The sequence below is a fragment of the Planococcus citri genome, chromosome 2 (assembly GCF_950023065.1).
Source record: "Planococcus citri chromosome 2, ihPlaCitr1.1, whole genome shotgun sequence".
NCBI lineage: Eukaryota > Metazoa > Arthropoda > Insecta > Hemiptera > Pseudococcidae > Planococcus > Planococcus citri.
In genome coordinates, this window is record NC_088678.1 from 33,450,415 (window position 1) to 33,473,109 (window position 22,695).

General features: G+C 34.9%; 1 protein-coding gene and 1 long non-coding RNA gene across 2 annotated transcripts in view; one reads left to right on the plus strand and one right to left on the minus strand.

Moving 5' to 3' along the window:
* The window catches only part of LOC135835517 (uncharacterized), a 236,458-nt gene extending 215,721 nt beyond the window's left edge, over positions 1 to 20,737 (minus strand). Inside the window, exon 1 of the long non-coding RNA XR_010556901.1 lies at positions 20,184 to 20,737. This is a non-coding gene — a long non-coding RNA (uncharacterized LOC135835517). The remainder of the gene's footprint in view (positions 1 to 20,183) is intronic.
* On the plus strand, positions 9,501 to 14,829 carry LOC135835490 (uncharacterized). Its single transcript, XM_065349757.1, has 4 exons — positions 9,501 to 9,803; positions 13,582 to 13,805; positions 13,889 to 14,045; positions 14,132 to 14,829. Exons 1-4 carry the CDS (start codon positions 9,790 to 9,792, stop codon positions 14,505 to 14,507), a joined length of 771 nt encoding a protein of 256 aa, XP_065205829.1. The 5' UTR covers positions 9,501 to 9,789; the 3' UTR covers positions 14,508 to 14,829.
* Positions 20,738 to 22,695: the final 1,958 nt, after the last annotated feature.

The following is a 22,695-nucleotide window of genomic DNA, read 5'->3' on the forward strand; positions in this document are numbered from 1 at the left end:
AACTCAAAATCCCATCCAAATTCAAAAATTCAAAGTTGTAAATTGTAATCGTATATTTCGTATTCAAAATCGTATCTACTCGTTGCTATTTGGTTCCAATTGGAAAAATCGTAGGATTCAAGAATCAAAATTCGATCCGAAACTACATTTTAACCGAATTTCAGATTATTATAGTCTTTGTTTTCAATATTCAAAAATCGCGTCAAAACGATCGTCAATTAGGCGAAATATGAGTATGTATGTACTATTACAAATACGCTTCAAATAGGTTTCATCTATTTTGGAACCACTTTCTATCAAAAGTCGCGAATTTGACAGAATTCTCGATTTCAAATATGAATCATCTCCGTAGGACTATTGACTGTATTTTGTGAGTAATTTTAGACTTACAGTGAGATGCTCAAGAAGTTACAGCAAGAATACCTAGACTGTAATTTTACTTGCAATTCATGGATTGGTCCAGATTTTGTAAAATATCGAACCAAAGTGTAATACTCAACAGAAAGAACTCGATTACTTAATTACAATAATTTTTAGATGTTATATAGGTAGTAAAAACTTCCAGCATACATCATCCTGTCCGTTGGGATGTATCAAGACATTGCCGGATTATTATATGCTACATCACAGAGAATAGGACAAATCAGATATTGCTAATTCCACCGGTACTAACTATGTAATACTGACCTGATCAAACGACGTAACCTTCGATTGTGGGAAAATAACTTGATCAAATCGAAAAATGGAACATGCAGGACGTCGTCATCGTAAAAAGGTAAGATTAGACAGTACAAGTTTTGTTGTACAAAAATAAGATTTTGTGAGTAATTTTTCTGTTTTTTTTAGGCATCTTGAGTTGGAAAAAAAAATCAAAAATGAAGAAAAAAAATCTATGAAGGCGAAGGCGCTAGGAGAGGATTTTTCAGCAAGTAATAAAATTTTGTTGGAAATCGGACTAAACAAGACACAAAACATGACGAAATTGAAAACTTCGTGGAAGGAGTAACTTTAGATTGAAAACATCTTTGCTTTGAAGCGAATGATGTAACATGGAATTTTCTTTCATTTTGGAAAAACAGAATTATTTTTCCACTGAATCAGATGTTGGAATATGAAGAATTGAAGATGAGCATAAAAAAAAGGCAAAAAAACACAAATCTATCTGTGAGATCAGACGTTATTTTGGTAATTATTTTCATGCTATGAATTTATGTTTTTGTTTACTATTTCTTTATATGCCTATCTTCATATTTCTACATCTGGTTCAGAGGTAAAATAACGCTATTTTTCCAAACTTGAAGAAAATTCTATGTTACTCACATCATCCGTTTAAAACCAAATTCGTTTTTATCATTAATAGTTATCCCCGCTACAAAGCTTTCAATTTCGCCAAATTTTAAGTCATATTTTAGTCCGATTTCGTACAAGTTTTTATGACTTGATAGAAAATCCTCTCTTTGCGGCTGAGATTTGATTTCTTCTTTTTTTGGATACAGGCAACTCTTTCACCAAAGTTTTTTAATTTGGATCAACTTGGTTAATGTCAAATGACTTTCCACAGAAAAACAAGAATAATGTGATCATGAAATACTGAACATAATACATCATCATACGTATTGAGGATTAATAAAGAACGAGTTACTTTCGTTGATCGTTGCATCCTAATGTGAATGCATTTTTCCAGTTCTTCTTATCGGGAGGATTACATTTGGGGATTCAAATACTCGGAAGGTCGACTAGGTTTTCAATTCTTCCACGACTAAATGGACTTCTAATTTCACCAGTTTTAGAATCTTGAAAATTATTACACCGTTATTACAATTTTTCTCATTCAATTAATTTTTTTTTCAATGTTTCCAAAAAGTGCTTTCCCTAACAAAAATTAGATCCTATTGTACGAGTTTATAGGTACTAGCAACATTTCAAATTTCACTGCTATAATTCTTTTATAACCAGAATTTTTTTTCATTCACAGAAACCCTACGCAAACAATTGGTCCCGGGGTACAAATTTGAAGGAAGAAAAAATTTTTACTCAATATTTTAAAAAGGCTGTCATAAACAAATGTGGAACAGAAAAAAAGTCGTACTTGAAGAATAAAGTTCGTGAACTCTTCCTGTACTAGTTATTATTTACGTGTATTAAGAACAACTAGTTTTACAAGTAAGTAGTTTTAAAAGTTACTGGTGATTCATTCTATAGTAGAAACAAGTAGAAATTAGTATCTCAAGTAACTTTTACAAAAATTGTTACAAACGTTTTGGATTTTAATTTAATTTTTTCATTTTGAGATGTTAAGAAGGTGGTAATGTTATGCTTTAAAACTTTCATGTTTCAAAATGATTTTTCTCTGAAAGCTCAACTGTTTTGTGATTTGTACAGCGTACCCTAGCTATTTGCACTTTTTAAAGCAATTTGTTTCCTCAACATGGAAACATAAGGGAACCTTCAAAGGGGTAGGAGTAACTTGCCCTTTGGTCCCAACTCATCTAAAGATTTTACAAGTAAGTACATACATGGGTCGAGGTGCCAAATAGTACCAAAAAAAGCTTAATTGAAACGCATATCATTGAGGCAGTTGAAAGTGAACATTGAAATGTTTTTTACATTCTTAATACTTGTGTTGTTAGTAGCCTACTTGGAGGATTATGGCTGCAGACTCGACCGTTGATTTGGAGGTCTGCAGTTCGAGCCCAGCTGTGGCCACGAGTCGGAACTTGCAAGAAAAAATTTCAGTAGTGGAGTCAAGGGGTAGAGCGACGACATCGAAACCGTTGACTAGTTTTTGGGGGCCTGCTGAATTTAGGAGGGTAAAACTGTCTCCTAATCCGAAACTGCAAACTAGAAAATGCCCATCTACGTCATCTACTCATGAAGAAACAATTTCAGTGTTGAGTCAAGGGGTAGAGCAACGGCATAGAAAACGCTGACTATAATTTATGCAGGCCTGTTGAATTTAGGGTGGCTAAAACTGTCTCCTAATCCAAAAACGCAAACTGGAAAACGCTCAGTTATGGATTCAGCTAAATTAGCATATAAGAAAAAATGTCAGCATTGAGTCAAGGGGTAGAGCAATGGCATCGAAAACACTGACTAATTTATGCGGGCCTGCTGAATTTAGGGTGGCTAAAACTGTGTCCTAATCTCCTAATCCAAAAACGCAAACTGGAAAATGTCCAGTTATAGCATTAACGTGTAAGAAAAACTGTCAGTATTGAGTCAAGGGGTAGAGCTACGGCATCGAAAACACTGACTAGTTTATGCGGACCTGCTGAATTTAGGGTGGACTAAGACTGTTCCCTAATCCGAGAGCGCAAACTGAAAAAGGTGATTCCGGACTGTTTAAAGAAAACCACCCTCTAAAGTAATTTCTATTGCTATGTAAGCTCAGCTTCCCTGATACTTTCTGATGGATCAATGTGAACCACCTTTTCTCCACAGAATTATTGGTGTCTTAGAGATTCGTTTGAGCACAACATTGTTGCCGATGCTTTATACCTGGATCAGGCAGCAAGAAAAAACTACCTCACTGAGAAAAATAAGTAGTACAAAGCACCACAGATTGTAGCAATTTACCTTCATTTGTGACACTATAGTCAAACTTACTATAAGTGTAGCGATTGAAAGTACTATACTTGTAGTAAAAAATGATATACTTATAGTAAATAATACTATAAATGATTTGGGAGTACTACATGTATAGTACTTCAGGAACTACAAGTATAGTTCTTTTAACTATGATGCCAAAAATGAAGGTGATTTACTACAACTATAGCACTTTATACTACGTAAATTTTTCTCCGTGTATCAACTAACGTATTTTCCAGCTGCAGCTCATTAGCTGAAGCACTGTGATCACGCATATGAAAAAATGTAGTAAAAATAGCAAATCGTTATTTTTTTTACGATAAATTCCACCATACATGCTAATATCAGTAGGTGAATTGTTTTTTTTTCTTTTCGGTTGTTTGTAATTGCATGATTATTAAGTACACCTGGGTAGGAGAATTTGAAATCACTCATGGCTCCATCGAAGATGTACATGAAGATATCAAATCGTTCGCTGAAATTGCTTCTATCATCTAACGTCAGCAAAGTATACCTACGTCATACCTCCAGTAACACTCAACATTAAAAAAGCTGAACGAATCCAACTTCGCTCCTGGCTACAAACCAAAGCAACAACCATGTATACAAGTATGAGTGAGCGAAGGTAAGCTACATGCACACGAAGTATTCAAATGATAATAAAAAATAATTTAAAAGTAAATAATGAGATAGATACTCGCTCACACTCTTATATCCTTCATTATAAGTGCCAGTGGGCCCGGGCGTGGACTGTGTAAGGTAATTTAAATCTCAATAAATTTCTAGTGAATTTTTGAAGATCAACTTTTGGGTTCAAAAGAGCAAAACGTGTGGTGTGACACAGAAGTGCAAATTTTTGAAAACGCACTATTATTGTGATAAAGTGCTATTTTTACAGAATAAAATGGCTGACGATTCGAGCTCACCGAAATCACCGGCAAATTCCGTCACGTCTTACGAAGAGGACGAAGAGAAAAAATCCGTTGCATCGCCGAGTAGTTCATCGTCGCTATCGTCGCCTTCTACGCCGTCAACTTAAGTGATTCGGACGATGACAAGATAAATGTTGAACCTCCGCCGAAAAAAAGGTGCCCGCAATCACCAACGTATTCTCCGCCAGCGTTCGCCTCAACGGTGGCTTTTGCCATAAATCTATGAAAAATGTGACAACTGCAATGGATGTGAAAGTGTCACAGACATATTTGAATCGGTCAGTGCAGAAAGGTAACAAGTCACATTTTTGAAAAAAATTTTTTTTGCGGAAATGGGGGTTTCAAAGTATGGCGGATCGACTGGTGATGTCAGATTTCCGCAAAACTGCCGGGAAAGTGGTATTTGGGCGCAGAAAAAGGGCGGATCCGCATTTATGACTTTTTTGTAAAATTTTTTAAATTCCTTGAAAAATAACTAACATTTTTGAGAAGACCATTTTTTGAAATTTAAGTTAATCTCTGAACTGAAAAATGATGAAAAAATTAACAACTTCGACAAAAAGTCTTAGAACTCAAGGGGTTTTTGGTCAATTTAAACGGGATAGCAGTCTAAATGATGTACTTAGATGTAGAATCAAGCCCCATTCGTGCCCGAGAAATTTCGAAAGAAATTTTGTCAATTCAGTGCAGAAAGGGTCTAAGTCCCATTTGTTTAGGCAGCAACAGCACTGGCGCACGTGAATATTTTTTTTTGGAAACTGCGCTAAAAGTTGTGTCTTGGGGTCCTCTTTCAATGACCTTAAGCATGTTTACTGAAATTTTTTGATTTTTGAATGAATCAGTTTTTTGTTATTCCTGAAAAACGCAAAAATGGACTTATGCCCTTTCTGCACTGACCGATTCATTTGATCGAATTTGGACCAATATTTCTAATACATAGATCACTTTGATGCCACAAACGTAGGAATTTGTGAACAGCTCTTCGTACGATAAGTATATCACTAGGTACAGTAGTATTACAGACAGCAAACCTAGTCTGATGTAAGTATGTACTAAAGGCCTCAAAGGGCGATTATCATAACTCGATAAGGATGAGCGATGATGGAAATGATGCGACGAATAAAATAATATCAAAAGACGTCGACATCACCTTGAAATTCAATACTTAGACCTAGATTCTAAATAAATTAATTGAAAATAAATATAGGTAATAAATAAAAATGAATAAAATTTCACTTAACTGATATGAAAATTTAAAATTTGGTATGTGCTCTACTTCCACCACCCCCCCCCCCCAAAATTAATGAAAACAGTTTCAACTCGTTTTAAGCAGTTCGCGGCCTTCAGAAAATTTTAGGAAGTTAAAATTTTCACAAAATAGCGTCAATCAAAGTTGGAAAGCTGTAATTCGCTCCAGGTCCTAGTCTCAATACACTAAGTTGATTGGAGATGGTTTTAAGCAATCGATCGGAAACCTCCAACTACATTAAGCAAACTCCACACTTTCAAAAAAGTGCCATAAACAAACACTACTGTCTGAATCAACTTGAGCACATGAATGTGATTGTTGCTTGAAAATAAATTTAAATTCTCCAACTTCATTACCATAGAAAAAATTCGATTGTGATTTCAACAGTCAAAAATCTGCTCAATGCTTTAGAACTACTTTAAACAATTTGAAACTATTTCCATTTGATTTCGGGGGTCAAAAAATAGGAATACACATACCAAATTTCAGCTTTTCGGGTCGACTTGACGAAATTTCATTTTTTTTATATATATGTACCTACTTTTTTTCGACCTAAATTTGATTTTTTGATTTTCGAAAATTCGCCAAAAATCGAAAAAAAACGCTTCAGCACCTAAAATTTTTGCTTGTGATGTACTTTGGGTGATCTTTTGAACTCGCTTCGTCTAGTTTAAAATTTTTTATGTATACGAATCGAATATATAACGTAATATTCCATGTAAGTAAACAAATATTTTTTTCTGTGCAAACTGCAAGATTACATCTAGTGTATAATTTTTATAAGGATACCTACTCCTTTTCGCGTTCATAGAAGTAATCAGCTTTCAATAGCATGAAAAGGGGGATGAAATCGCAATAAAAAGTTCACAGGTACAAATAACACCAATTCCAACAACATTTCATCTAAAAAAAAAAATCATCATATTTTTCATTACCGCGAGCCAATTATCAAGTGGAAAAAAATATCCTCTCTCTTTCTCAACGAGAGAAAAAAAAGGAAAAAATTTCAAATAGTTGGCGTATACTTATTGTACGTAACATTATCAGTTCATTAATCTTCTTAAATTTCTATGTTCCTGGATCTGTTACAGCTCTTGGAGAGATTTTTTTTCGCATTTCGCCCTCTATACGCGCGTCTCTCACTCTATCTCTCTCTTTAGTATAAAGTACTACTCCCATAGCGATCAATTAATCACTTGGGATCATTTATTATAATCGTATTGATATTTGTGTTCTATTTCTGATTTCCTTCCTGGCGTAGTAGTAGTAGTAGCTCGCCACCCTCTTAACGTCGATGGTCAATAAAACGGGCGAGTTAGCCTGGCAAAGAAAAAGCTTTGTAGTTATATCGAAATGATTACCCCTTTTCAAAGTCGCTAGCCAATTTTTAAAAGAGCTTTGCCGGTGTAATTTTCTAGTTTTTCCTCATCGTCGTAGCAACGTAGCTTAGTTGCTACGAATACGTACGTAGGTTTCGCAGAGGCTAACCTATTTCAGAATTGGGATTGGGTTTACATGGCGATGAGGAGGTGGAGTACGAGGGAAGTGTTGTTTTATTGTATGTAAATTTTTATTTAGTATGAAATGAACGTCGATGGTACAACATTTTCGTCTGCGTAGACCAAAAGAGCTAAACAGGAGACAGGGCCAGGGCCAAGGGGTACTGCTCTCGAGTAAAATCCATTACGCGTCAAGGTTTTCTTGAACCCATTCTCCGGAGTACAATATTACAAATAGTGGTCCTTTAGTTTGGCGCACGCCACCATCATCCTTTCAAGGGACGGAAACAACTTGATAAAAACATTTATATTCGGCGGCATTATCGTCATTATACGAGTTAGTTAAATTCAGAGCACGTCACGACGAGTAATACACTACATTATCACAGATTTTGGCTTTTAGTAGTGTACGTACTACTTGTTACCAGCGGGTAGTAAAACTACAACTTTTCAAATATCTTGACAAGATGCGGTTTTACGCCCGGCGAGCTGAGTCAGCCAGGGGGTAAGGTAGAAGGGTTAGAGAGACAATCGGTAGTACATTATTTGGCTAAAGGTAACAACGAGTAGTAGGTACACTATACCACTACCGTTCGTCGTTGTAGTATATAACGTGTCGATTAAAATAATTTCCGAACTTGATACCAAAACGTACAGTAGAGCTAGGTAAAGAAAGATGACAAGGATGAGAGAGCAGGGTGCAAAATATACCATAGAGAGGTATTACGTGTCAATGATAAAATACCGTGCGAGAATTTTAAACTGTGTATAGCATCGACGAGCTTATATAGTAGATATACCTCTTGGTCTAGCTGTACGTTCGTACTTCGTACCTATATATCGACGAGATTTATTTCAAAATTCACAACATTGTACCGGGAGAGTAGGTATTTTTAATAATAAAAGTTTTCAGCTACAGAGTATGGTATATAAGATGATTATACGTACGATATTTCTTTGAAGTTAGCAGTTGGCGTTTTCAAGATTACCTAGGTATAGCTAGTCGCTCACTACCAACCTACCTATCTTTCTAAATCGCTAGTTTATAATGAAACTTTCGACTAGTTCACATTGATGAAGTTAATCCGCAAAAATACTCGGGCGTATTTAATTATATTCTCGAAAAGTTGCCTTTGTGTAAGGTTAAACGATACTTACTACACGCCATCCCAAAGATAACGTACAAATAGTAAGTATTTCGTAGTTTACTTTATATAATACGTGTATCCTACATATTATACTCTTATAGTACCATACTATAAAAGACCAATAATATAGCAACGTGGTGTAGGTACTCGAGAAGACTATACCAACCAACTCAGCTTGCTGAAAAGATAACGAAATCGCACCAATATAGCGAAATATAAGAAAACCCTTGGAACGATACAACCGCCGAACCGGGAACCGAAGTAGTAAAAGTGAATTGATCTGATTTATGAACCAAAATAAAGAGAGAGAGAGTAGAAAACCCATATAATCAAATTCGTTTCGCGAATAATCCCAAAGATTGTGCATTTTTCGATATATTATGTGATACGTGTGCACTCTGTGTGGTGTATTCGTCGTATATGGATATGGCACTGTATGCTTTATAAAAGCGTATAATTCAGCTAGATGACGAACAGCTTTAGTACTACACACAGTTTCGCTGTTTTATTCGCTTAGATATCCATTCGTGTCGAGATGCGAATGGAAAGAGTGCATACTTTTTGGCGGAAATCTTATAAATCCGCGCGGGAGCAATTTTTAATTCCAACTTTTGCAGAAATATGCAGTCGTAAAAGTTACACGATTTGGGTTGATGCGAGCAGAGCAGAGGAGGTTTAGTTCCCTGGTATGGTTTATTATAGAGTGCCAAGTGTTTTGAAATTTTTTTCATCGAACGTGTCGGTGTCTAGATTTTTGTACTCGTACCACGTGATGAGAAGAGTTTACGTGGAAGAATAAATGGTAAGCGATCTGTTGTGGGTATTTTTTTTTTTTTTTGTTAAAGTATTAGGTACATATTTACATAGGCTAGACACATGGAATTCGAAAGCCCGATACGCTTAGGTAGGTACTCGGATTAATGTTCGACAATGTTTTCTCCGCATCTTATCAAAATGCCCCTATGCTGGAAATGCAACTCTAAATCAATTTACAATACGGGTTGGCGGCAAGCCGCAAACTTTCGCGTAATTTCAAATATAAAGGTGGGGAAAGGAAAACGAGGAGAAAATAACGAGTTGAATATACCTAGGTATTTTTTCACACCATAGTTGCATACATAACATTTATACCAAGTTCGTAAGTTGTCAATGCTCATTCGTTTTCTCAATTTTTACGTGTTCGCGGACCTAACGATAAACTCGCAGTAATGGTGCAATACTTGTCGATGGGTTGAAGTTTTTTGCCATATATTTGGATACGTTTGTACCGACGACGCCGAGATACTAAGAAAAAAATTCCGGAATTACCTTAAAGAGGATCTACTCAACACGAAATAACCTGTGCTAACTGATCCGTACACTTTACCTGTAATATGAATCCATTTAAGTAAGTAGAAGTGCTAACATGAGTAGATAAGAGGTTCCAGTAGTATAGGTACATACTGCATACAAGGATGTACCTTATTTATAATGTGTACTCGTATGGTGGAATTTTTTTTTTTTGTTTCCCGTTCCCATCCCCTAAAGTTGTTACGTCAAGTACATATAGAAAAATCACGCCATGAAATTTTTAGCCCCTTCGGTGAAAAATAAGTGGTGTCGGTGAGCCCCCTAATTTTACAAAATATGAAAAAATCGAAGTATATAAGTATCAGATACAATTTTTAAAATTGTGGACTTTCTAGTTTCAACACCTTAGTCAAGTCCTTATTTAGATAAAATCAACTTACAGGGTGTCCAGAAATATCGAGTACCCCTAAAAAAGTTTTCTTCTAAAATACTTCGGTTGGTCACAGTGAATGATAATAATGATAGCACATGATTGGTTGTTGGATTGGAGAGATAACATTCCACCAATCATATGCATCTATTTCACGTTGCCAACCTATATTTTTAATGAAAAACTTTCTTTGGGGTACTCGATATTTCTGGGCACCCTGTAGGTATAAATATCAATTTTAGTGCCCTATCTCCACCCAACACTACATACATATAACCAGTGGATTAGAGAGGAGAGCTTTCATTTATACTTACCTACTTGTGAAAAAAATACTTGACGAAGCCCTAATATTTTCGGGCTTCATGAGAAAAATTTCTCCTATCACGTTAATAAAAATAAGTCGTGCAAGGAAGCACGCCCCCCTCCCCATTTCAAAATATATAAAAATTGGGGAAAACATCTTACACTTTTCTTATTACATTATAATCCTTATATTTGGTCCATTTTCATTGAAAATGCTGTTAAATATTTTACGACCTTTATACGTATGTACACAATGAAAAAGTGAAACTTGGTCCCCTGCCTCAAAAAATAAAAAAAAAAAATGAATATTTTTACATTTTTTTTTTCTTCTAGGTATTTATTTTGATCCTTGGATTTTGTCAATCTTAGACTTTTAAATACTTGTATGTAGAAAAAGGACCAATTTCTGACATTTCGACTTTGAGAAACATTGAAATGGACGTTTAGATCTCAAGTCTGACTTTCAAGAGCTTTTATGTATATGTATGTACTATTATAATAAAATTATGTCAAATTTTCACAGAAGACTTATTGACGTTTTGAGAGGCGGGAAAGTTTATTTTGGGTCTACGATGGAAACTACTGAAGCAATTTTTTTAATGAATACACCATTGGAATTTGGAAAGAGAATTTTTTTCTCACAGAAATATTTTTTATTTGTACATTGACTTTTTTTCTTTTTTCTTACAAGCCAGCTGATAAAATGTTATTGATTACGAAATTGAAACAAGCCATCAGCTATTCGCTGATTGCAAGATAGTTTTTGCATTTTGCTTTCACCGTATACCATATTGGTTGATGGTTGCATTAATTGCTAAGTTTGCTTTTAAATATCAACATGAAGCAGGATGCTGATTTTTCATTTCTGGATATTTTCTTATAATTTATAAAATAGAGCGTACCTAGACCTACTACTCTTATTAAAATGAATTCAAATTTTCTCGTACATTAAAACATTCAATTAAATGAAATCATTCGTACATGAATAAAAAAATACTGAAATTCAAAAGTTTGATTTTGATGAACAGTAATTTGCTGATTGCCTTATGTCGAAATACTGTTAGTTGATGACTATAAACTGAAAATTCATAAATTTGTTGCCATTCAAAAATTGCGCAGAAAGATGGATACAGTACTAAAATTTCTAATCACCACGCACCAACTGCTGGTAACTTCTTCGAATTTGGCGCCAAAATATTACTATGCACATTATAATTAAATCATAATCTCTAATTGGCTTTATTGAAATTCTACTCGCTGATTGGCTATTTATTGAAATACTGTCCGCTGATTGGCTCCAAGTTGAAACTACCACCATGAAAAACTAAAAAGTGAAAACAATATAGTTTTATCGCGCATCGTGCAAAAACTATAATGAGGGTCTCACTGTGTACGTTCATAGAATTTTTTTCTCAAGATAGCCAAAAAAAAATTGAAATTTCAATTCATTGTGGATTTTTTTAGGATATTATGCAAATGGATGTTTAGTATGTATCTACTTATGTAGGTACTTACTTTTAATCCACTTTTCAAAATTTTCGGATATTTTTTTCACCTAGAAAAAAATGATTCAAAACCTATGAAAAAATTACTTTTGGTAAAAAATCTCTCGAATATTTTTTTTACTGAGGTTCCCATCAACCAAAGAGGTTCGTATTTGGCTCGATGATGGAAATTCATTTTACAGTATTTTCAGTGTGATTACTTTGGAAAAAAAATCCCTATGAGCTATTTGCACTGACTCACTGTGCACCAGTCTCTCCTACAGCAAAAAACATATCCATGATTTGAAACTTTCCTCGCAGAGTAGACTTTACCTCCAACAAAAAAAATCGACTTTGTAGGCTCTAATGTAGGTAGTCAGCATTGAAGGGGGGGGGCTGAGGAAAGGTTTTTCTGGAAAAAAGAATTCACTAGAAGCATTCTGCTCAGAGATGAAAAATTTTCAATTCATTTGTATGTATGTACCTACAGATAACAATTTTCATCTTTCTCGATATTTTTCAATTTTGGGCGTTTCATAAAAGGGGACCAACATCATTTGGAAGACCAAAGAGTGTTTTTCTTGAAAAAGTGGTTATCTAAAAAAACTCTGCTCAGAAATAAAACATTTTCAAAAAATGTGTACAGATTTGAATTTTTCATTTTTTTTTCAACTTTGAGGGGCTTTACAGCCAGGGAACCAGCATGATTTGGAAGACGGGGGGGGGGAGGTCTTGAAAACGTGCTTATTCAGAAAGATTCTGCACACGAATGAAAAATTTTCGAAAAACTTCCACATGTGTACATCAATTTTTTCAATTTTTTTTTATTCTTCCCAAATTTGGGGGACTCAATACAAGAGAGCCAATATCATTTGGGGGTCCAACAATAGTTTTTTCTTGAAAAGAAGCTTATATAGGACTATTTCAATGTGGAAATGAGATATTTTCAACAAATTTTCCCTAATTTTGGTTTATTCACATTTTTTGTGATTTTCTCAAACATTGAGTGGCCCCATTACTAGAGAGCCAATATTGTTTGAAAAGTCGAGGAAAGTTTTTTCTAGTGAAGGGGAATATTCAGAAAAATTCTGAAGCAGAAACAAAGAATTTACATAAACAGACCTTTTTTTTGCATATTAAAAAAATCAACGGGGGGGGGTAGGGGCAACCGGTACTATTTTTTTACAGATAGACGTGAAATAAGAAATAGGGAATTAGTTTCTTATCCGAGGTAACAACTTTGGGGAGAGGGAGGAGGTGGAAAATCCCAACTTAGCAACCTACAAATTGTATTGTCCTTACTGCATATTCAGCAAAATATTTTTTTCAATGCAATTTTCTCTATTTTGACTATTTTGCACAAAAAAAAAAAAAAAAAAAAAAACTTCACAAGATACAAGTACTTTTTTTACACGTATATTCTTGACAATCTACTTACCTACTAAATTATGACATGAATTTTGAACCATTTGAAAATTTTCGCACCCAACTCAACGTAATAATTTTTTAATCTATTAAAAACGAAGAGAAATTCGCGAGGATTTGGCTACAGAGTTAGGGTGCTGCCATACGTTCACGTCAAAATTACACAAATAATAAGGGTAAAAATATGAGCGAGTTTCGAAAAGAGTTTGTAACCGAAATATTTTTTAACGCAGGTTTTTCAACAGACGTCACTTGCTGCTATATTTCATGTCGATCGTCGATCGTGTACTGCAGTCCTTAGCCCAATCCGATGCAACAATTATAACGCAAACGCAAACATCAATTTTATGGTCTTTGGCGCCGTGTCAGTCCGCTTTCTGGGTACCCAACATACCTACAGCTTTCAATCAGAATTGGATAACGTACCAATACGAAGGAAATCCATTATCTAAATTCGGTAATACTCGAACCTAGTTTTATCTTGTTCTTGCCAATGGTTGACATTCAAGTATTGATACTCTTACGCTACAATTTCACCAGACGAATGCGTTTTCACTTTGGAGAGCGATCCGAATACGAGAATAGAAATAGTAGTCGCAGAGGTACATCTATTCGGCAAAGAAGTCAACAGCAATCCACCACCTTGCTTGGAACTGCACGACGTGAAAACAGACGGCAGTATAACGCTATTAAAAAAGTAAGTTGAGCTGTAAACTTTTTTTTTTAGCACTTAAGCACTACAAAATCATCGACTCGGATCTAACTTGTTGTACCTATCTACAGAGAATGCGGTCGCGTATTGGCCGGTAACGAATTCGAAATGTTTCCAACATTCACGGATACCAATGTGGCCGTAATCAGCACAACTATTCAATACGGTAGTTTTCAGCTACGAGCTAGAGCTGTGCCCAGAAATTTTGGTTTCCCCAAAGTCAGTTCGACGCCGATCAACAGGCCGGCCATTGACACCTCGCCCACCCTTACTCCAGGAACCAACATTATACCTTCGCCCACCACCAGTCAACCGGCTGTCATCGATGCATTGCCGTCCGTAGTCACCATTCTACCTTTGCCAGCGAATAGTTCTCTCACCGTCAATAGCGGCGGCGGAGGCGGATCAGGCGAGTCAAGTAATTTTTTTGCAAGACCGTTAGGTTAAACGAGGACTTCAACCCTACAAAATTATGCAGCGAAATACTCCTCAAACATCGAATTCGTCAAAATATTTTCACGTTGACCAAAGATTGATGTAAATAAACTGTCATGTCATACATATACTCACATGTACTTGCAATTTGCCAACCATTTGAAAATATTAAAAATCTAGTAAAATACATGAGTAAATGTAACGAACGGGGTTATTTCTTTTCTCGATCGAAAGGCAAACAATCACAATGCACCAGTTATACGAAAAATTGTATAATTCATTTGAGCAAAATAAACTTCTCTCCTCTTCTAACAAAAACGAAATTACCAACGTATAGGTACATGGGTTTTTGTCGACAAACTTGCTGATAAAAAGAATACGTTCAAAATATACTTAATTGCCTACAGTTGGAGGAATCTCCCTGGTCCCCTCACTTTCCCTTAAGATTACAGAAACCGAACTGTTTCTTTCATTTATGTTTACGTTATTACTTATGCTTTGTTACGTTACAAATTACGTTAGCGTTACGTTACGGTCTGCTGTGACCATTCTTGAGATTTTTTCTCTGTTTTATAATAACCGTTATTCTCCTATATGTTTGTTTACGTTTCAAAGTTATGAAATTGGTTCAGTGTGTCTGGTGAGTAGATGCCAAAACATCAGATTTTGATATAACCGGGTACGACTTAAAAAAACGTTATATGTACAAGTTGCCTATCTTTAAAATTTAAGAAGCAACTGAGTTTTGAAGAAAAAAAATGTAAGCAACGTATTTTTGACCTTGGGAATGGGTATAGTACTTAGTACTTTGGAAAATAAACAAATTTTGTCATTATGAATTTTTGCCTTACTTTGAGGGGCTATAGAAATATTTTATAAGAAAAAATTGAAAAAAAACGTGTTTTTGACCTTGGGAATTGGCAGTAGATACTTTAGAAAATAAACAACTTTTGTCATTATGAATTTTTGTCAAACTTCGAAGTGGAAGAGGCCAGAAATACTTGTTTGTTTTAAAATATTTACTTTCAAGATAATACCGTCCACTTATTGTGAAAGCAAAAATCTATTTTCGGTAAGTAATTTTTTTTTCTTCAATACAAAACTGACAATGTTACTGCTGTCTGCCCTTATTTTTTAGTGGAAAAAAAATTGTTTAATATGTTTTGAAAATGAGCTCAAAAATCGACAAATGGTCATGAAATACAAAATTTGTCATCAGGTTCATTTTCATTCAGAAAGTACGTCTCGTTGTACATATGTACTTTGAACCCCAAAACGAAAATTCTGAGCTCAAACCACCGAACCATCCATCACAAAAAAGTGAAAGATTTTGAAGCTGCTGTGATGGTGGCTGATGCTGATGCTTATCAGCATGTGTTGTTCCTCAATAATATCGCCACAACGAAGATTTATATTTTAAAAACAGGTAATAAGTTTGGTTAAAATCATGAATTACTATAACGAAAACAATTATTCTTCATTTTATAAGGGAGGAACCCATCTCAAGTACTTTGTTGGTATCCTCCATCAACAAATTACTGGAGAATATTGCTAGACGTAAAATAAAAGGAGTTTCCCGAGGCTATCACATCAAGCACCATTCATTTGTAGGTAGGTATTTGTGAAACGGGGGAAAAGGCCCCAATTTATCCTATCTAAAGTGAGATAAATTATCAAAATTTGATTCTGTACGCTTTTTAATCCTTTTTAACATTGACATAGAGCATCACCAAAGACCACTTAATAGCACTTTTGCGGTACTATTAGGAAGGTAAGGTACTATTAATATTTTGATTACAACTCATGACGTCCATGTGGAACAACCTAAGGAACAATTAGCTCGATTTATCAAGCTGCTCCATGTCCTCATCGATCCTGGAGCGCTCAACATTATTGTGTTTCTGAACATAACAAACCCCCATACTTACGGACCACCATAAGCGAATCCGATACCATATGGTAATCAAGAAGCCGTAAATATTGTAAATCGTAGGCGAGGAAAAAAGGTAAAATACTTACAAGAAATCGAGGAGACCTTTGACCGGGTCAAACCAAGGAGAAATGATACCCATAAAAATCCCATATCATTGGATCAAATAAACTTGGAAGCATTTGCGAAGATGTACGGAGAGTTTGTTTTTATCCCAATCGATCGATCATTAATGTAAAACAACCATTGATGAAAATGAGCGGGAAAAATCGAACATTTTCGATTTCGTTTAAATTATAATGTGTTATGAAATGACATCAATGCCTACATTCGACAATACATCATACTTTAATACAGTACATGAGTGTCTGGTGAGTGGATGTCAAAACTTCAGATTTGAATACAATTTGGTATAGCTACGACTTGAAAAAAACGTTAGATGGACAATTACCCCATCTTTAAAATTTAAGGGGCAACCGAGCTTTGAAAAAATTTTCGAAAGACGTTTTTTTAACCTTGGGAATGGGTGGTAACTTTGGAAAATGAATAAATTTTGTGAATATGAACATTTTAAAAGAAAAAAATTAAGAAAACCTTGTTCTTGACCTTGGGAATGGGCAGTAGTATGGAAAACTAACAAATTTTGTCATTATGAATTTTTCCCCAACTTTAAAATTCATAATTACAAAAATTGTTTATTTTCCAAAGTACTGCCCATTCCCAACGTCAAATTCAAGTTTTTTTCAATTTTTGTTATGTGAAATATGTCTAGCCCCTTCAATTTCAAAAATGTTGCATATTTTCCAGAGTATTACCCATTCTCAAGGTCAAAAATACGTTTTTCTCAGTTTTCCTAAAAGCTCGGTTGCCCCTTAAATGTTAATTATAGGCAACTTGTCCATGTAATTGTGTTTTTCAATGAAGTCGTACCCGGTTACATACAAATCTGAAGTTTAGACATCGACTCACCAGACACCCTGTAACTATTACTCATTTTAAATTATTTATTTATTTTACCTACACATTAATTATGAATAGGTATGTAACAACACCGGTCAAAAAGCACGTTTTTTTTCAAATATGACCTCAATTTGAGGCCTTCCGGTTAGTCTAATGCACAGCCGGGGGCTCAAACATTTTCAAGTTAATCCCCTTCTCAGAGTCAATTTTCTCACCAATTTTCTCCAAAATCCAGGACCTCCCCCCCCCTTAACGTTAAAATCAATATTTAACATAACATACAGACTTGATATGCAGACAACTGTAGAGCACAGAATGAGAACCACCATCGATCAGCTTGACGAAGTGGTGGAATCCACGCGAACTAATAACGTACATACCACATGCACACTCACAAAACACAAGATCATGGATGCCATGAAGAAAAGAATCAGCGAGAGCGAAGAAATTGGTAGAAATAAGCGCATCATGTGATTTATCGTAAGTAAGGTCGCATGAATATATTCCATTTAATTGTATAATGTATTTTAGTACTGTTTTGTGAGAAAAAAAATTCTGAAACTGTCCAATATCAAATTGAAGGAGGCGTATGGGAATTTAAAATTTGAAAGCTGCCGACCCCTCTGTCTAATCCAGCGCAATTGTATCGACCGCCAAGAGTAATGTCTCTGAAATTTATTCTTAATGATTCATCAGAATACCGTGACAATTCCTGCAATTAAGTTGCAAAACATATTTGCAAGTATTGAATCGTTTGGTAAACCTGAAGAAATTTATGAAAAAGAATGGGAAGAGTTACCGACAATCAGCTAATGGGAAGAAGTATGTATTGTCAAAGCCCAATAAACATCCTTGGGTGGAGGATTTTGTAGAGTAGAATCCACCAATAAGCCTACTTTCGAGGAAATATTGCTATTGTTAAGAATTTATTCAAGATTTGTTTTGAAATCAGAGACAATTTCTTTACTAGGAAGCCTGTAAATTTCAGTAGACTATAGCGTCCGCGTCCAACAAATTAAACAGTGCTGAACTGCTTGAATCATACTGTAAGCTTGAATTACCTATACCTATCTGGTAATTTGAAATATACAATCATCACCTTCGGATCCATCCCGGATTCATTAGAAACAAACTACGTTTTTTTAAAAATGTAAATCAACAATTGATTATTTAAAAGTGTATAATAATAACATATTCATTTTGTTCCCTAACAGTGTGATCTCACTGATCTCAGTGCCTCAATTGAAAGAATGTTTGTTTAATTTCTATCTTCCTGCTTTTTTACATTTTGTTCTTTTGTTTGTAGTACCTATTTTGGAAAAGTAAATTGAAATTTAATTACACAAGTTAATTTTAGAGCTTCTGGTGAGGAAATGGTATGTACATTTTATAGAAAGTATAGCTATGAATAATGGAAGTACCTACAGATTTTGTTCGCAGAAATTGTAAACAAACATGAAAATTCAGAACAAATTCAACTTGACTCAATACTATTTAAATTATTAGTAATTTATACTATTATTGTGACATATTCTTCATAATAATTTCGTGAGTGTACGGGGGAGGGGACTTCACCCTTAGGACCCCCCCCCCCACTAAAAATTCCTGTTTTTGAATTATTACATAGATTGAATGTTTGAAAATTTTCATTTAGGTATATAATTTTTGTAAAATGTTTTAGGTATTTGTTTTGTTGATTAATTTCCAGAAACATTGGTTCATTTAAGTATACATAATATATATTTCATTACAAGTTGTCACAGGATGCAAAGTTATTTTTTTTTCTTTAGTTTAGATCCATTCGATTTTCCGTTTAGGTTCGTAGAAGCTCATTATAAGTATCGAATCTGGTCATGGAGAAAACCTTGCAATTCACTGTAGTTTCAGTAAAATAATAACGTAGATCTCGCTAATACATAAAGGAATTCGTAGTACGTGATGAAATTGTGGAAATTGATGAGATTTTATGGTCAAAAAGTAAAAATAATGAGGGTAGAATTTTAAGAGAAGTGTGGGTATTTGGCATGTATCAAAAAAGCACCAATCAAGCAGTCATTGTGATACATAAAGATCGCTCAGCAGCCTCCCTCCTTCCATGAATCCAGGAGTACATATGTATATTGCTCCTGTATCAATTATTTAGAGCGATGATTGGGCTGCATACAACGGAATAACTGCCCTTCCTGGAATGAATTATAGCCACCAAGTGGTAGTCCACGAAAATCACTTCATTGATCCTGATCCTGCTACTGGATGCTGTACCAACGCAGTGGAAAAATTATGGAACAGATTTCGGCAATTCCTAAGAGGGAGGGACTCGTCTTTCAATTGAAGCCCTTACGTCATTATATTAACGAGTTCATGTGGAGGATGAATTATCACAAAGATGGAGTAACAACATTTTGACATTTCATTTCTCACTTGAGAGATTTTCAAAACGCAGGTGAAATGTATTTTTAATGATTTGAAATACTCACGTTTCTGAGTCAATCGAGTTTCATATTAATCAGTATTGTTACATTTTTTTTTTGAATTGTTTCTCGGATAGGTGCAATATTTTGTCTTACTTTCAAGAACTCGGAAGTGACAAATTCACGACATCATGACGTCAGCCTTTAAAAAAAGTTTGTAGAAAAATTACCAATTTTTGGTGTTTTGACATTCAGTACCTATCGTGTTTCTCACGTCGAAAAATAATAATAATACACCTTGTAATGTAACATAAATCGACGAATTCAATTCCGAAGCATTACGTATCTACCTAATATTGTTGAAATAAAGTTATCAGTATAACTTACCCACATTTTCCAGCTTGTTGCAAAATTCAAGGCGAATGTACTCGCTACGTAACGCGACTTCGAAATTAAATTTTAATTAACGAACAAAAGAAAAAAAAAATTCAATTTTTGCGACACCGTAGGATTGATAAAATTGCGATGAAATTGGACCGCGCATAGAATAGAACGCTCGGAAAAAAAGGGTATCCAAAAAAGCAGAAACAATTGCCCGAACCGGTTGAGTTGCGCACCGAATAGAGTGGAAAAATGACCGAATTTGTTCAAAAACCGATTGGTCGACACGCATTTCATCAAAAGATCGACACCGAAGTACGAAATTTAAACTAGTAATTAACCAACGCGGAAAACGATCCGGTTAATACATTAAAATCGCGAGAATTTTAGGTGCTAACTCGCAAAATTGTCGAAAAAATCTTTACATTAGATGACACGAACATAAATTACGCAATATAACAGATAAATAATGCGATCGCTAAGGTGAATAAATGCCAACTGCGAAGTGCGACTGTGCGAAGGCGAACTCGATTAGTCGATAGTCGAATGTCGAGTGGTGAGCAGTGTTCCTACCTCGAAAACGCAAAAATCCGTATTTTCATCGAAAAAAAAATCCGTACGTAAAAAAATCCGTACAGCGCATTTTTTGATCTAACACAACTAACATAAGCAATGAAAATTCAACTTTCAAAAGGCCAAGGTGTGCATTTTTGGTGCATCGGCGGGTGTTGCCAGGTTTTTGAGATGTCGAAGCGCCAATTTACGATTTATAAAGCACAAAAAAGCGCCAAAATGAAAAATTTGACCGCCCAAAAATAAATTTGGCAGTTTTTAGCAAAATTTTGCCCAAATGCGAATAAAAATTGAAAAAAATTGAAAAATTTCCACTTTTTACTGCCTTTTTAAAATAGAGGCAAAAAATAACCCACAGCCCGAGCGAAGCGAGGGCCAAAATTTTGAGAAAATTGCATTCAAAACCACCTGAAAATGCTTCAAAAAACAAAATTTTCTGATGATTTCATGATTTGATACTTTTTCTGATGAAATTTCTATAAAAATGAGTAAAAAATTGGTAAAAAGATGGAAAATCCGTATTTTTTCCGTATTTTTGAAATATCCGTACGGCAATCCGTACAGTCAATCCGTACATCTCGAAAATCCGGACAGATACGGATTTATCCGTACAAGTAGGAACACTGGTGGTGAGTTTCAGTTTGATTTGGTTGCGAATTTGCGATTAGCATGAATCTTTATCTCCTAATTCACCTCCCCCCTCGTGGTCTTGGTAAATGCAACAATCACGTCGCCTATGAGTCGGAAAAAGTTTCACTCCTTATCTCTTCACCACGCACACTTGCAACGAGAAATACACGTAGCCTTTTGTATTCTACCCTCTGCTATGGCTATTTTTAATCTTTGCTCGTTCAAGTCTATACTAGACTCAAGAGTCAAGACTGGATTGAAAATCGAACGTAATAGAAGGACAGGTACGTGGTTGGCTTGAGCGAAAAAATATCAGCCGAGGTGAGATCTACTTACTTATGTTTGAAAATTTCACGAAGTACTCTATTTTCATTTTTGCAAGTACCTATGTACATAGAAGATCTAAAGGATTGAATTTTGAAAAAAAGAGGGATCGAAGTTTAGACAAGGTAATTTTTGACTCGAATGAAAAATGAAAACTGAAAAGTTTACACAAAATAGGTACATATGTACTTGGGACTACAGAGGAGAGATTGAATTTTGAATTTTGAGGAAGTTACCAGCAAATGCCCGCAATATTCTACTAGGTACGCGAATTTATAAGTTTGTAATCTTTTTTGAATTGTTGTAATACTTGAGAATCAATTTTGAAGTCAACAATGCGATTTTTGGTACCAAAATAAAATTCAAGAGAGAATTTTCGAAGTTTTCATCTATTTTCGTGTTAATACTTAGATGGTTAGAATGGGTTGAAAAAATAAACTCATTTTATGATTCAATATCATTTCTCGTTTGAGTAGCTGGAGATGAAAATATGTACTTATTAAAATGAACAATTGAAAATGTTAAACCGAAAATTGAGAATTTGCGTTTGAACGCGAATTTACGAGCTTGCTTTTTCTATTTTAATTTCTGATTCGATATAGACAATCAGTTAGATTGAAAACTGGAATGCTTTTTGTAGAGCTAAAAATTAGAATCGGGAGAAAAATTCCAAGAATTTTACCTACTTTCAAAGATAAGTAGGTCAGTTATAATTTGATTACAGAAAAATTTTAACAGAGAAAAAAAATTAGAAACAAAATTTCGAAAAAGTCTCTGAATTTTCTCGGATTACCTAAACACCAACTCTGGAGTGAATTGAATGCACAACTCAAAGTTCTGATCCAACATCAAGGTCTCAATGATGTGAGGCCGATCAATACGCGCGAAGAGGGTGGTAAGTTGCGCTTATACGAGTACCACAAATCCTCAATAAAAATAGTTTCCTCATCGCAAAAGCACCGCAACTATTCTTTTGTAAGCATGAATTTCC